Source organism: Glandiceps talaboti, chromosome 21, assembly GCF_964340395.1.
Source record: "Glandiceps talaboti chromosome 21, keGlaTala1.1, whole genome shotgun sequence".
In the NCBI taxonomy this organism is placed as follows: Eukaryota; Metazoa; Hemichordata; class Enteropneusta; family Spengelidae; genus Glandiceps; species Glandiceps talaboti.
The window spans coordinates 12,484,765-12,500,001 of NC_135569.1; the positions used below are offsets into that span (position 1 = coordinate 12,484,765).

At 35.2% G+C, this 15,237-nt stretch overlaps 2 protein-coding genes across 2 annotated transcripts; both read left to right on the top strand.

The window, feature by feature from the left end:
* Positions 1 to 1,990: 1,990 nt before the first annotated feature.
* On the top strand, positions 1,991 to 5,328 carry LOC144451235 (monocarboxylate transporter 13-like). The gene is made up of 6 exons (XM_078142035.1): positions 1,991 to 2,159; positions 2,654 to 2,839; positions 3,397 to 3,944; positions 4,303 to 4,507; positions 4,827 to 4,991; positions 5,153 to 5,328. The coding sequence occupies exons 1-6, from the start codon at positions 1,991 to 1,993 to the stop codon at positions 5,326 to 5,328; spliced, it is 1,449 nt and encodes a 482-aa protein (XP_077998161.1).
* Positions 5,329 to 8,883: 3,555 nt separating this feature from the next.
* Positions 8,884 to 12,990, top strand: LOC144451236 (monocarboxylate transporter 13-like). The gene is made up of 6 exons (XM_078142036.1): positions 8,884 to 9,052; positions 10,253 to 10,438; positions 10,979 to 11,499; positions 11,841 to 12,045; positions 12,336 to 12,500; positions 12,815 to 12,990. Exons 1-6 carry the CDS (start codon positions 8,884 to 8,886, stop codon positions 12,988 to 12,990), a joined length of 1,422 nt encoding a protein of 473 aa, XP_077998162.1.
* The last annotated feature ends 2,247 nt before the right edge of the window (positions 12,991 to 15,237 follow it).

The window sequence follows — 15,237 nt, forward strand, 5'->3', positions numbered from 1 at the left end:
GTTATATGAAACTATATGGGATTTGAAGCTTGCATGGTTAACATATTGCCGAAGTATTGAAAAACATTAATTATGCAGATTAACCATTATGGTTGTAAGGCACATCAACAAGCTTTAAAGGATGTACACATGCACTTCTTTACCATCAATGCATATACTAAATTATCTAAAATGAAATGCCTGCATTCTAAAGATATTCCATTATTATCAAAAATTATTATGTATGCAAATTACATATCACAATTAATATACATACAATATGACATCAAACACGTGCGAAATGTTTTGGTTGATGCATGTACCAAGTTAAATGAAATTAAGTAAATCTAAACGTATGCCAACTAGCTTGATATGACATGTCTGCTGTGTTGTGGTTGATGTATCTACCAAATGTTGTGGAGTCTGAAGTGTACATTCTTACAAGACAGCTTAATTACCGCAAATCGTAATTACATAACTAATTGCACAAGCTTTGTCTCTGGGTAGGAATGTTCGCTTTCACTCTTTAATATATGATCCAGACACATAGTTTACAAACTGTAATGTATACTTTGTAATAGAGACCTTTGACACAATTTATAGAATATATAGCAATGTCAGATGTACACATCAATCATTTAATTGATTTTCTACCAATAAATCACTGTTTACCAAAATTAAAATCAGTTGCCAAACTGCTTAGCAGTTTCTGAGTTTATGGATGTAGACATAATGTATAATAATATTAATACATTCACTATTTCATCACGTGGTCTCCACATACATCCAAAATGGGCACGTCCAAATAAATCATTAAATATAGTTGTTCTAAAAACCTAAACATGTAATTGATGGGTTAGCTCAACTGCTGTGTTTGTGTTCCATAAAGTCTTTTTCCGATTGATTTATCACGAACAACGCCCTCTAGTCTATTTGTTTGTCGAATAGTATGCCACTATAACAGCATTATGGTTCAAGTCAAGTAAGTCTCACCTCATGGTTTATTGTATTAATTTCTGTTTAACTATCGGTAATTTTTTCTGTTAGCCAATGAGTACCATATCAAGTTATTAGGTAGTTATTTATTAAGAACCAACTGCATCAGTCTAATGTGATATATGACACTCAAATTGTACTCACGAAATCAGTAAACGTTGTACCGATGTGTCGTCATAACGATTTGACATACTTTGATTGCTAACAGAATTACTCCTGTTCTAGCTAGGTTTGATGCAAGGTAATGCAATGACAGCGAACTATATATTCATAACAAACACCACCATTTACTGCTTAGATCATCATATACCCAGGAATCGTTAAATTGGACCTCCTTTAATAGTACAACATGGGTGCAGCTTCACAGCTTTGTGTATGGTGAACGGTTGGAGTTGGGTGACCTTTGATTTAGAAGCCTTGACCTCCTTTAACCCAAGGACTTTATGTCGGTCACCATCTTAGTAAGCAAATGGGGCATGTTCAGAAGTGGGGCAGAGGGAGGGGGTCAAACTGTTATTTCTATTTCTGTTGGACATTGATTATCGTGTTAAACATCCACTTATCAAAACACCCCATTTATGTTAACGACAATACAAAAATATGAATAATTAGCGAAAGAATTTTCGGTAAACATCAATTTTTGTACAGCTAATAGATATTACAAAGTACAAAAATGACGTATCTAACAACATTATAATATTTCCAGTCATGCATGAGATTATTTAAGCTGCAGAGAACACTCCATGCACTAGTGCAAATATCTCAAATTCATCACACTGCACTCACAAATCATGAGGTCTCATTATATTCTCAATCGGCACCAGTATTCATTAATCGATAGCAGAACCACCAATACATATTCCCGATGACTGTATTTTTATATTGTTTACCTTACGAATTGTGATGTGTGTGTGTGTGTGTGTGTGTGTGTGTGTGTGTGTGTGTGTGTCAATTACAGGAATAATGTGAATTTCTAGGATATAACTCAAAACTTCATTGTTTGCCTTGTTGCAATATGGCTGATAGATCACAATCGTCAAGAGAACCGCCAGATGGTGGATGGGGATGGGTTGTCGTCTTCGCCACCTTCTTAACCTGTGCCTTGACTATTGGCACCATGAATTCGTTTGGAGTTCTTTACGTTGCTTTTTTGGACGCATTTGGCGAATCGAAGTCAAAAACGGGTAATGATATAACATTATTTAGAACATTCCTTCATATAATCTGACAAGCAATGATGAACAACACCTGTGTACATGTCCTCTGCCAGGTATAAATATAACTGATTAATATGCATGCCTCCTATACATTAGTGCAATAAAATGGTATTTATGATAAGAAAAAAGTCAATCCACTGTATATTCGGATATGTGAGAAATTCTTCGGACAATTCTTATGAAAGAAGAAAAAGTCTAGGTAAAGTCAAGAAATCAAGGCCTTTGTAGAGTGATATTTATTAATATATAGTATATTATTTTATTATATATCATAATGCAGTATATAATACCACAAACGATTATATGTACAATTAATCGCATTATTAGAAAACAGTGCATCTTCTTCCTTCCTTTCCTATTTTTTTGTGTTCTTATTTTAGTACAAGTAGTTGTATGAACTTCATGTATTCATATCATGCACCAATATACTATTGATATGATACCCCTGCAATTTGTTACAGCATGGGTTGGTTCCATATTCATTGCTATCGTGAATTCGACTACCTCACTTGGCGTGACATTGGCAAGAAAAATTGGACATCAAAAAACAGTGATGTTAGGTGGTTTTCTTGCATTTCTTGGACTCTTTACAAGTTCCTTTGCAAGTCATTTGGTTGTGCTATTCTTTACATACGGTATTATTGCAGGTAAGTGTCAACATTATTAACACTCTTCACAGTGACGTTGATGAAATGCAGACAGGACAAAATTAAGCGATTTAGTTGTCTCTCAACGAACAGTAATTATTTGACTAAATTACTGGGTTACATACAACACCTGATTTAATATGATTTGGAATACATAAACAATGTATAAAACTATCAGATGTTGCCCATGTCCATTTAAAGAAGAACCTTTTATCAAAGAGTATAAGATGTATCAAGTAGTCAGTCAAGCCTGTGCAACTGTTCCATTTTCTCCTGCTTTTTAAATGGTGGTCATGTGACCTTTCTCTTTCTTGTGTATATTCATCAGATATTTGAGCATAACTTAACATTTATATGCCAGACACTATGTACGTTTTGAATTTCCTTGCTTGGAAATGTTCATTGTCAGAGGAAATCGATTTACAACAGACGATTCTCATCGTCTCTAGTATTTGATATCGAACAAGCTGGTAATTTAATTTAGTCAAAAAAAATGTCCACAGATGTCATTGATACGATGAAAAGTTATATAATACACCTTGTCAATTTATTTTCAGGTACTGGTTGTGGATTGGCATATATAACTAGTTTAGAAATCGTCAGTATGTATTTCAAGAAAAGGTTGGCAATTGTTCTAGGAATATCATTGGCTGGAACTGGCGCAGGACAGTTTGCTCTATCTCTGATCAGTCAATATTTGCTTGATAGCTATGGTTGGAGGGGAACCCTTTTAATTTTGTCAGGTTTGATACTGAACACTAGTGTTGCTGGTGCGCTCATGTGGTCATTGGTAGAGGAAAAACGCCGTAGTCCTAATAAGGTGCTAATGAAAGAAACAACTGTTACAGTAAAGTCAAAGAAAGGACACAGAAGCAAGTATACAGCTGATGAGTCTGAAAAGGATGAAACCTGCAAAGAACTGATTAAAGATGAAAGCCGTGTAATTGGCATGACGTTGGTTAAGAGAAAACGTACTTCAGAGTGCTTTAAGTCCTGCATATCAGTTTTGATTGATTTATCATTGCTACGTGAACCAGTATACTGGTTCCAAATTTTCATTGCCATTGGACAGGGTTTCGCACACGGAACAATCATTGTACATTTGGTGAGTATATTCAATCTTTTGGGTTTATATATTTAACTTAGGTTTTGTCTATAAATGTATCTCAGTTCTCCGGTAATCTTGTTTTTGGTATGTGCATTTGCCTTGGTCAAGAAAGACTTCTACAATGTGTTTGACATGGTCGTAGAATGTTTTCTGCATGCTGGTCGAAAAAATGTACATAATTTTGCGTTCTTACTATGTGTGTAGGATGAAAATAAACTATGGTTTTGCATTCAGTTTAAATTTGATAGTCCCTTTGACAACAATTTCACACCATAATATCACCTTTATTTTTATTTTTAGCATGAAATTCTTGACAGTCCAGTGTATTCTTTTATCAAATTTCATATTTCTTTAGGTTCGTCGTGCTCGTGACTATGGCATTTCAGAAACATACAGTGCTCTAATACCAGCTGGTATGGGTTTAGTAGAAGTTATCACACGTCCACTGTGGGGTGCTATAGGTCATATACATGGTCTCAGAGCTAACATTCCATATGGTATTTCCATGGCTATATGTGCTGTGACCAGTATCATCAGTACATACACAAAAACATTTGCAGGTATTTTTGCATAAAACATTCCGTCTCTGAGAAATGAGCTTCTGTTATAATTACATTTTGTATAAAAAGACAGTGTAAACACACTGTAGAGGTCGTTTTGGTCGCTTGCGTTTGTTGACATTCAGCATTTATAGTACACGACTGCCATGCCTATATAATAGGATAGAACAGTCAAAATATCAAAACGTCTCCATAAATGAAAATTATGAATAGTCGTATTTCGAATGTTATAAAATACTTTCAATTTTGCATAACTTCCTCACCTGTTGAATATTTAAAAACCTTTCAATGGTTAAATAACAAATGTTGTTCTTGACAGGTCAAATTGTATTTATTCTCCTATATGGAATCTGTAATGGTGGTTTCAGAGTGTTCATGACATTGGTTGTTGCATCATTTCTTGGCCATGACAAAATTGGATATGGAACATCACTATTATATCAAATTATTGGATTGACCGTCTTACTGGTATCTCCATTTGCTGGTAATATTTGTTAATGAGTTTCTGCAAATTATATTCAAAATTTGAATATTCCTTTAGAGGTATTTAGGTGTACTGACGTAAATGAGAAAGATTGAATTTGGCGATATTAATATAATCTCGTTTTTTTTCGTTTTCTACTTTTTATCACCTTGAAATTTTAGGCTGGATAAGAGATGAAACTGGTGTCTACGATTGGGCCTTTTGGATAGCAGGAGTTACTATTCTCCTGGCAGCTGTTTTAGCATTCCTTCTGCCCGTTGTTGAAAAAGTGGTTGAAAGGAAACGTCAACGCAAGGCAACATATAGGGAAGAGACTAACATCAGAGATGAACACTAAAGACACCAGATTTAAACAGAATGCCTCCCATAAGAACAAAATCAGAGGTTTATGGTCTTACACTCATTGTTGGAATAGAAAATTCTGAGATAGTGTACATGATGTACCACTTAATTGGAAAATTAATTATATGAAACTACATGAAATTTGAAGCGTACGTACGGTAGCACAGGTTCATCAACAATTACTAAATGTAATGATCGCATTTCAAGATCTTACCTAATTATCAAAAATGATTTTGTTATGTACAACTAAAGAGTCAATGCTGTAGTTTTTTGTATATCGTGTTTACAGACAGACAGACAGACAGACAGACAGACAGACATACATACATACATACATACATACATACATACATACATACATACATACATACATACATACACACATAAACAGAGCGACAACAAACAGACAGACAGACAGACAGACAGACAGACAGACAGACAGACAGACAGACAGAAAGACAGAAAGACAGACAGACAGACAGACAGACAGACAGACAGACAGAGAAGTATAACATAGCCCCCACCCAACCCCACACCCCGGTAAAATAGCGCTATTATGAAGTTGTCATGAATGTTATTGACATTACAGTTAAATTGATATTTTGTTTCAATCACCATTGTCATAATTATCATGGTCGTTTTTGTGGTTGTCATATTTATATTTATCCCATAATTAACTACTGTGGTTGTTGCGATGGGTGTGGTCGTTGTATATATTTTTTTCTCTGGGTTGAAATGTACTGATTATGTGATACTTTAAAACACAGGGTAACATTTTCAAAAAAAATATTTCCAAATATAAATTACAATAAAACATTAAAGGGGCACGGGCTGACTTAAGACGGTTTTTACTTTGGCTAGTAATACAAAATACTTGATATAAAACCATGGCTAAACTAATCAAGTATAGCGTTTACGACGATTCGTGTAGCCAAGGGGAAGAAGAAACAGACAGCAGTGTTTCCAGCTCCACTGAAGAGGACGATGATGATGATGATGATGACGTTGTTGTTGTTGTTGTTGTTGTTGTTGTTGTTTTTGCTGTTGTTGTTGTTGTTGTTGTTGTCCTCAATGTATTGTATGACAGTGATAATGACACTAAGGACAGTGACAGGAAGAGAGGTGAAGGAAATAATGTCCAAAGTGATACTTAGTTTTCAGAGTTATTACAAGTTATTCGATCAGGGAGAGTGTGTACCATATAGAAATTACGATATCAATTATAAACAAAGAATAAATGTACCAGTAATGTTGGTGATATTTGTGCATGACAGAAATATTTGTCTTATAATCAAATTCATTAAAGGGACAATATCTGTAACTTGATGATCTTTTTCAATACTTTTGTTCTGTGTGTTAGGTACGGTTTCTTCTTCTACCCCTTAAAACATTTTGAAATAAACTGTATATGACTTGTCAACACAGCCTGTATTTGTTTAAAGTGCACTGTTATTCTTTATAATTTTAGCCCAGACTAAAAATCACTTCTCAAAAATAACAATGTAGTTTGAACATATACAGGCTGTGTTTACAAGTGCTTTCCAAACACAGGGGTGCGTTATGGAGTAGAACAAGAAACTAAACGCTGTAGTTGATACACGAACAAACCATGACTGAAAAAAATCATCAAAAGTTACAGCTACTCACTGTCCCTTTCATCTGTCCACATAAGTTCCATCCATCCATCCATGTCATCTATCAGTGAATTTGTCATTTCGAGATGGGGGTAGGGTCAGAATTTAGAACTTGGGATCGGGGAGGGTCACATTTTAGAAAAAGGAGTAGGTGGAGGGTCACATTTTAAAGTTCATACAGAAATACCCTAAATCCCCCCTCCCCCGCCACGAAATTACTGAAGGCTCCCTAATATACGATCTAGACATGTGCAAAAACGGTAAGGTATGCTTGTAATAGAGACCTCTGACAAAATGTATAAAATGTATAGCAATGCCAAATGTACACATCAGTCATTTGAATGATTATCTACCAATTAGCAATGAATCACTCTTTATCAAAATTAAAATCAGGGCCCACACTACTTAGCAGTATCTGAATTATGGATGTAGACATAATGTGTAATAATATCAATGCATTCACTATTTCACCATTTGGTCTCTGCATACATCCAAAACGGGCACGTCCAAATAAATCATTGAATATTGTTGTTCTAATAGCCTAATCAATGTAATTGATTGGGAAGCGCATTGCTGTGTTTGTGTTCCATGAAGTCTTTTCCGATTGATTTATCTTGAACAACGCCCACTTGCCTAACTCTCTAGTGAAGTGTTTGTTTGTCGAATGCTGTGCCACTATAACAGAATTATGTTTCAAAACAAGTAAGTCTCTTTTACCTTTACGGTTCATTTGTATTAATTTCAGTTAAACTATCGGTAACTTTTTCTGTTCGCCAATGAGTCCCACATAGCTCTTAGGTAGCTATTTATTAAGAACCAACTGAGTCAGTCTAATGTGATATATGACCCTGACTCAAGTTTGACTTGAGAACTCAGTAAACGTAGTACCTAGCCTTCTAGCTCTGGATGTATTTGCTACGAGGTTCGACGTCATGTCCACCTCGTAGCATATACATTCAGAGCTACGAGGCATTTGACAGACTTTGATTGCTAACAGAATCACCCTTATTATAAATAGTTGCGATGCAAGTTATTTTAGTGACAGCAAACTATATTTTCATAACAAACACCAACATTTACTGCTTTGCTAATATACCTAAAGATCGTCAATATTGGAGTTCCTTCTATATAGTAATATAATAGTACAAAATTGGTGCAGCTGCTAAGCTTTTTGCATGGTAAACACGGTGCATGGTAAACTGGTAAATTCATCTGACAATGTTGTAATATTTCCAGTCATGCATGGTAAACACCTACGAGACCTTGACCTCCGCCGCTAACCCAGTGAGTTTGTGTCAGCCTACATCGTTTGCATGGTAAACAAATGAGGCATGTTCAGATTGGCCTGTGGACTTTAAACATTAATATTTATATACGTTTGTGGCACCATTTTGAAGTCCATTAAATATGTAATGTATGAAACGTGGGGTGGAGGGCTTCAAACTGTTATTACGTTTTTTCTGTTGGACATTGCTTCTCGCGTTAGCCTAATCGAACATCAAAACATCACAACCAAGTAATGTTAATGACGATATAAAATTTGAATAATTAGAAACAGCATTTTGGATAAACATGTGAATGTTTGCACTGCAACTAGATATTCATCTAACAATGTTGTAATATTTCCAGTCATGCTTGAGATGATTTCAGCTGCAGAGAACACTCCCACTCCATGCACTGGTGCAAATATCTCAAATACATCACACTTCACTCACAAATCATGAGGTCCCGTCATATTCTCAATCGGCACCAGTATTCATTAATCGATAGCAGAACCTCTAATACACGTTCCCAATTAATAGAGTGTTACAACCTTTATCTTTATATTGTTTACCTTGCGATGCTTGTGTGTCATACAGGGGTAACAGCAGTTTCTAAGATATAACTCAAGACATTATTGTTTGCTCTGTTGCAATATGGCTGATAAATCACAATCGTCAAGAGAGCCTCCAGACGGTGGATGGGGATGGGTCGTCGTCTTCGCCGCCTTCTTAACAGTTGCCTTGACTTTTGGCAGCCTGAATTCGTTTGGAGTTCTCTACGTTGCTTTTTTGGATGCATTTGGCGAATCGAAGTCAAAAACAGGTAATAGCATAAGAATACTTAGAATATTTTTTAATGTAGTCTTAAAACAATGGTGATCAACAAGTGCATATATTCTCCTCTGTCAGGTATAAGTATAACTACTTAATATGTATGTCTCTAAGTTATAAATTACTGCAATAAAATGGTACTGGTGATTACAGAAATGCAGTCCATCGTGTCTTCAGTTAGCTGAGAGATTCTTTGGATACTTTGCAGGGTCAAGGCTTTTGTAGAGTGATTTGTATTATATATTTATTTTGTATGTAGGTCCCCGTAGTCTTCTGTCATAATGCGCCTCGTATTATTCCACAAACTAATGCAAAGTCTAGCCAATAGGCGAAATCATAATTAGGAGCATTATGACCTGTAAGAAACATTGATTTCGTGGGAGTATCTATTTATTTATCACATAATTAAGACAATCCACATGCTATGCAAATTACGTCATTGCGTGACTGTTGCAAGGTCACGCTTACGTACAGGTTAAATTATGTTGTGATATCTCAACCAAAATTATCAGTTGTAACCTTTCGATGTAATTGTAATATCAAATTTAGTTTCTAAAAATCGTAAGTAAACTTTGTCTGAATGCGACTTGTGTTCCGTCATTTTAATTATATTCGCCTGGATATGTGTAATTTCGGAGCTAGCTCTGCGCTCGACGGAAAATTGGGTGTAAGCTCGCTAATCTATATGAGAATATTTTTTTTAAAATAAAAATAAAAGTACCTCTACGTATCTACGTATCAGAGTCATGCCACCCAAGGATGTATGTAAAGTAATGTGTGCATTTCTAAATACACAATTATTTCGATAACTTTGTCGTAGCATAGCGCAGCATTGACAGGAACACTCGAACAGTTGAGAGAAAGAGTGCAGTAGAATAGGGTGACGTGGGTTTTTGATCTGCCCTGTTCGACGTCATACATGTGAATATTTGCATGTGTGTATGTGATAAAGTGTATTAATTTATTATATATCAAAGTGCAGCATACAATACCAGAAACAAGTATATATATATATATATATATATATATATATATATATATATATATATATATATATATATATATATATATATATATTTAAACAGTGCATCTTCCTTCGTGTCGTCATTTTCAGAAATAGTTGAGTGAACTAATGCAATAAATCACACATGTTTTCATACCATGCACCAATACAACCTGCAATTTGTTACAGCATGGATTGGTTCTATATTTATCGCCGTCCTTGATTCGACTTCCTTACTTGGCGTGACTTTGGCAAGAAAGATTGGACATCAAAAAACAGTGATGTTGGGTGGTTTTCTTGCATTTCTTGGACTCTTTACAAGTTCCTTTGCGAATCATTTGGTCGTCCTATTCTTTACATACGGTATTATTACAGGTAAGTGTCTCCCTAATAACAACTCGTGAGAATGATATTGATGAAAGGCAGGAGATATAATTAGGTGACATTGTTGTCTCTCAACGAACATCATTTATCTGAGCAGATTGTTGGGTTACAACACCTGATTTGGTAGGATTTGTCATACATAATGCATAAAACGATCAAATGTTATCCATATCCATATAGAGGGGTGGGGGGTTCAAGTATTCAGTCAAACCTGTGCAATTGTTTCATATACAATGATATTCTCCTACTATTTACATGATGTTCATGTGACCTTTTGTTTCTTGTGTACATTCATTAGAGATTTAATTATAACGTAAACAGTATATGCTAGACACTATGTACGGCTAGAATGCCCTTGCTATGAAATGTTCAGTTTCAGTGGAAATCGATTTACAACATACTATTCTGACCACCTCTAGTATTTGATAGCGCACTGTCTGCTAATTGACTTTAGTCAAAATAGTGCCCAAAATCAAGGTGTCATTGATACTATGAAAAGTTATCAAAGACATCATGTCCATTTATTTTCAGGTACTGGTTGTGGATTGGCATGTATGTCTAGCATAGAAATCGTCAGTATGTATTTCAAGAAAAGGTTACCCATTGTTCTGGGAATAGCGTTCGCTGGAATGGGCGTAGGACAGTTTGCTCTGTCTCTGATCAGTCAATATTTGCTTGATAGTTATGGTTGGAGAGGAACCCTTTTAATTTTGTCGGGTTTGACATTCAACATAAGTGTTGCTGGTGCGCTCATGTGGTCATTGGGAGAGGAGGAACGCCATAGTCATAATAAGGAGCTAATGAATGAAACAACAGTAAGCGAGAATGTAGCAGATGAGATTGAAAAGGGTGAAACCTGCAAAGAACTGATAAAAGATGAAAGCCATGTAACTGAGATGAAGTCGGGAAAGAGACAACATATTTCAGAGTGCTTAAAGTCCTGCATATCAGTTTGGATTGACTTATCGTTGTTACGTGAACCAGTATACTGGTTCCAAATTTTCATTGCCATTGGACAGGGTTTCGGACATGGAACAATCATTGTACATTTGGTGAGTATTCAATCTTTTTGCTTATTATATATTACTGAGGTTCTGTCTATGAATATATATCAGTTGTCTGTTAATCCTATTTTTGGTATGTACATTTTCTTTTCTCAGTTAAGACTTCTACAAGCATAATATGTTTGACATGGTCGTAGAATGTTTTATGCATGCTCGTCCAAAATGTACAGAATTGTCCAATCCATCTATGCGTGCACGATCATTTAAGCTATGGATTTACCCATACGGGAGGCATTCACTTAAAATCTGGTTATATCAACTGTATTTTTTCTTTTTACGCATGAATATATGACCAGCGTATTATTTTTATCAAATTTCGTGATGTTTAGGTTCGTCGTGCACGTGACTATGGCATTTCAGATACATATAGTGCCCTAATACCAGCTGGTATGGGTTTAATAGGAGTCATCGCATGTCCACTGTGGGGTGCTATAGGTCATATACATGGTCTAAGACCTAACATTCCTTATGGTATTTCCTTGGCTATAAGTGGTATGAATACTATCATCAGTACATACACAAGGACATTTGCAGGTATTTGTTAGCATATAACACATTCTATACGTTGTAAAGACAGAACACACTGTACTGGCTGTTTGATGACCATTTGCGTTTGTTGACATATTCAGCAATTATAGTGCATGGCTGTCATGCCAATATAATAGGATAGAACAAAATATCAAAACGTCTCAATAAATGAAAATGATCAATAGTCGTATTTCGAAAGGTATCAAATACTTTCAATTTGGCAGAACTTCCTCAACTGTGGAATATTTTGAAACCTTTCATATCAATGGCTGAATAAAATATGTTGTTCTTGACAGGTCAAATTATATTTATTCTCATATATGGAATCTGTAATGGTGGTTTCGTAGTGCTCACAACGTTAGTTGTTGCATCATTTCTTGGCCATAAGAAAATTGGATATGGAACATCACTATTATATCAAATTATTGGATTGACCATCTTACTGACATCCCCATTTGCCGGTAATATTTCTTAATGAGTTTCTTATTACATGCAAATTAGATTTGAAATGTGAGTATTCCCTGTGAGGTATTTGGGCATACTAGCATTAAATGAGAAATATATACACAGTCAAACTATTGATTTTGGTGATATAAATGTATTCTCGTTTTTTGTCCGATTAACACTTTGTTAAAGAAAATTACAGACATGCCACATAATATTTCATGGTTTCCGCATATCTATACGACCGACATTGCCAATTACACGATTTACATGTAACACTCCGTGTTTTACGATGTCTTCAATTTCATTTATCCCATTATTTTTATTTTAGGCTGGATAAGAGATGAAACAGGTGTCTACGATTGGTCCTTTTGGATTGCAGGAATTGCTGTTCTCCTTGCAGCTGTTTTAGCCTTCATTCTACCCATCGTTGAAAAAATGGTTCAAAGTAAACGTCTTCGCAAGGCAACACGTAGGGAAGAGACTAACATCACAGCTGAAGACTAAAGATACCGCAATTAAACTGAATGCCTCCGCGAAGAGCTAAACCAAAGATTTTTGGTCTTACACACATTGTTGGAATGAAATAGTCTGAGTTATTGTACATAATGTACCCCTTAATTGGAAAATTATTTTATTATACGAAACTGTATGAAATTCGAAGCGTGCATGGTTAACATATTGCCGTAGTATTGAAAAATCATTAATTATGCAAAATAATCATTAAGATCATAAGGAACATGAACAGGCTTTCAAGGACATACACTAGCATTTCTTTACCGTCAACGCATGTACAAACTTATGTAATATTTATTGATTGCCTTCTAAAGATATTGCCTAATTGTTAAAAATGATAATTTATGCAATTTGCATATCACAATTAATGTACATAAAATACTACATCAAACACGTTTGATTTGTTATGGTTGATGTATTTACGTAAGTTATATGGAATTAATTAAAACGAACACAATGCCATTTAGCTTGATAGGACGTGTGTGTTGTGTTATGGTTGATGTATGTACCAAATGTTATGGACTTATAAGCTTCGAAGTGTGCATTCTTGCGACACAACTTAATTACTGCAAATCATAAATTATGCAAATTATTCAAACTATAAACAACCGAAGATATTTATACAACGCAATGCTTTATAATTATATTAAATTTGAAGAGTGCGTTCGTAAGATATAGCCTAATTACTAAAATCCGTCAATTATGCAAATGGCGAATAAATGTTCATTGGATGTTTACCAAAATCTAATTAGTTCTTTTCATTACCACAGGAAAGATGTGTAGCAGTTTTAACTAGAATCTATGGTGTAGTTTTTTTGCATATCGTGTTCACACACAAACACACACACACGAACATAAAATCAGTTAGACAGACAGACAGACAGACAGACAGACAGACAGACAGACAGATACATGCAGGCACACACACTCGAAGAAAACATCAGTATAACAGACAGACAGACAGACAGACAGACAGACAGACAGACAGACAGACAGACAGACAGACAGTCAGTCAGTCAGTCAGTCAGTCAGTCAGTCAGAAGTATAACATAACCTTCCCTTACAAAATTTATAGAATATACAGAAATGCCAAATGTACCCATCAATCATTTGATTGATTATCTACCAATAAATCGCCGTCTACCAAAAGCAAAATCACGGTCCAAACTGTTTAGCAGTATCTGAATTTATGGATGTAGACATAATGTATAATGATATTAATACTTTCACTATTTCATCATTTGGTCTCTATGTACGTCCAAAACGGGCACGTCTAAATAAATCATTACATATAGTTGTTCTAAAAACCTAAACATGTAATTGATGGGTTAGCTCAACTGCTGCGTTTGTGTTCCATAAAGTCTTTTTCCATTGATGTATCACGAACAACGCCCTCTACTCTAACTAACGTTCTAGTGATTTATTTGTTTGTCGAATACTATGCCACTATAACAGCATTATGGTTCAAGTCAAGTAAGTTTCACCTTATTAATTTCTGTTTAGCTATCGGTAACTTTTTCTGTTAGCCAATGGGTACCACATAAAGTTATTAAATAGCAACATATGTTTGGGGAATTTATGATTAATGATCAATGTTAGCACAAGAGATTGTTCAAGACTTTGAGTCTCCGACATGGTTTCCGACAAATTGTACTCATAAAATCAGTAAACGTAATACCGAGACGTCGTAACAACGATTTGACAGACTTTGATTGCTAACAGAATTACCCCTGTTCTAGATAGTTTTGATGCAAGTTAATGCAATGACAGCGAACTATATTTTCATAACAAACACCACCATTTATTGCTTAGATCATCATATACCTAGGAATCGTTATATTGGACCTCCTTTAATAGTACAACATGGGTGCAGCTTCACAACTTTTTGTATGGTAAACAAGTCAATTGGAGTTGGGTGACATTTGACTTGACCTCCGTTAACCCAAGGAGTTTATGTTATTTCCATAAGCAAATGAGGTATGTCTAGATTGGCCTGTGGACTTTAAGCAATAATGTTTTATATAATCTTGCACTTTGAAGTCCAATGAATACGTAATATATGACACGTGGGACGGAGGGGAGAGGTCAAACCTTTATTTCTCTTTCTGTTGGACATTGATTGTCGTGTTAAACATCCACTTATTGTACTATAACATCAAAACATAATCCAATTTATGTTAAGGACACTACAAAATGTGAATAATTAGCAACAGAATTTTCGATAAACATGCATATCAA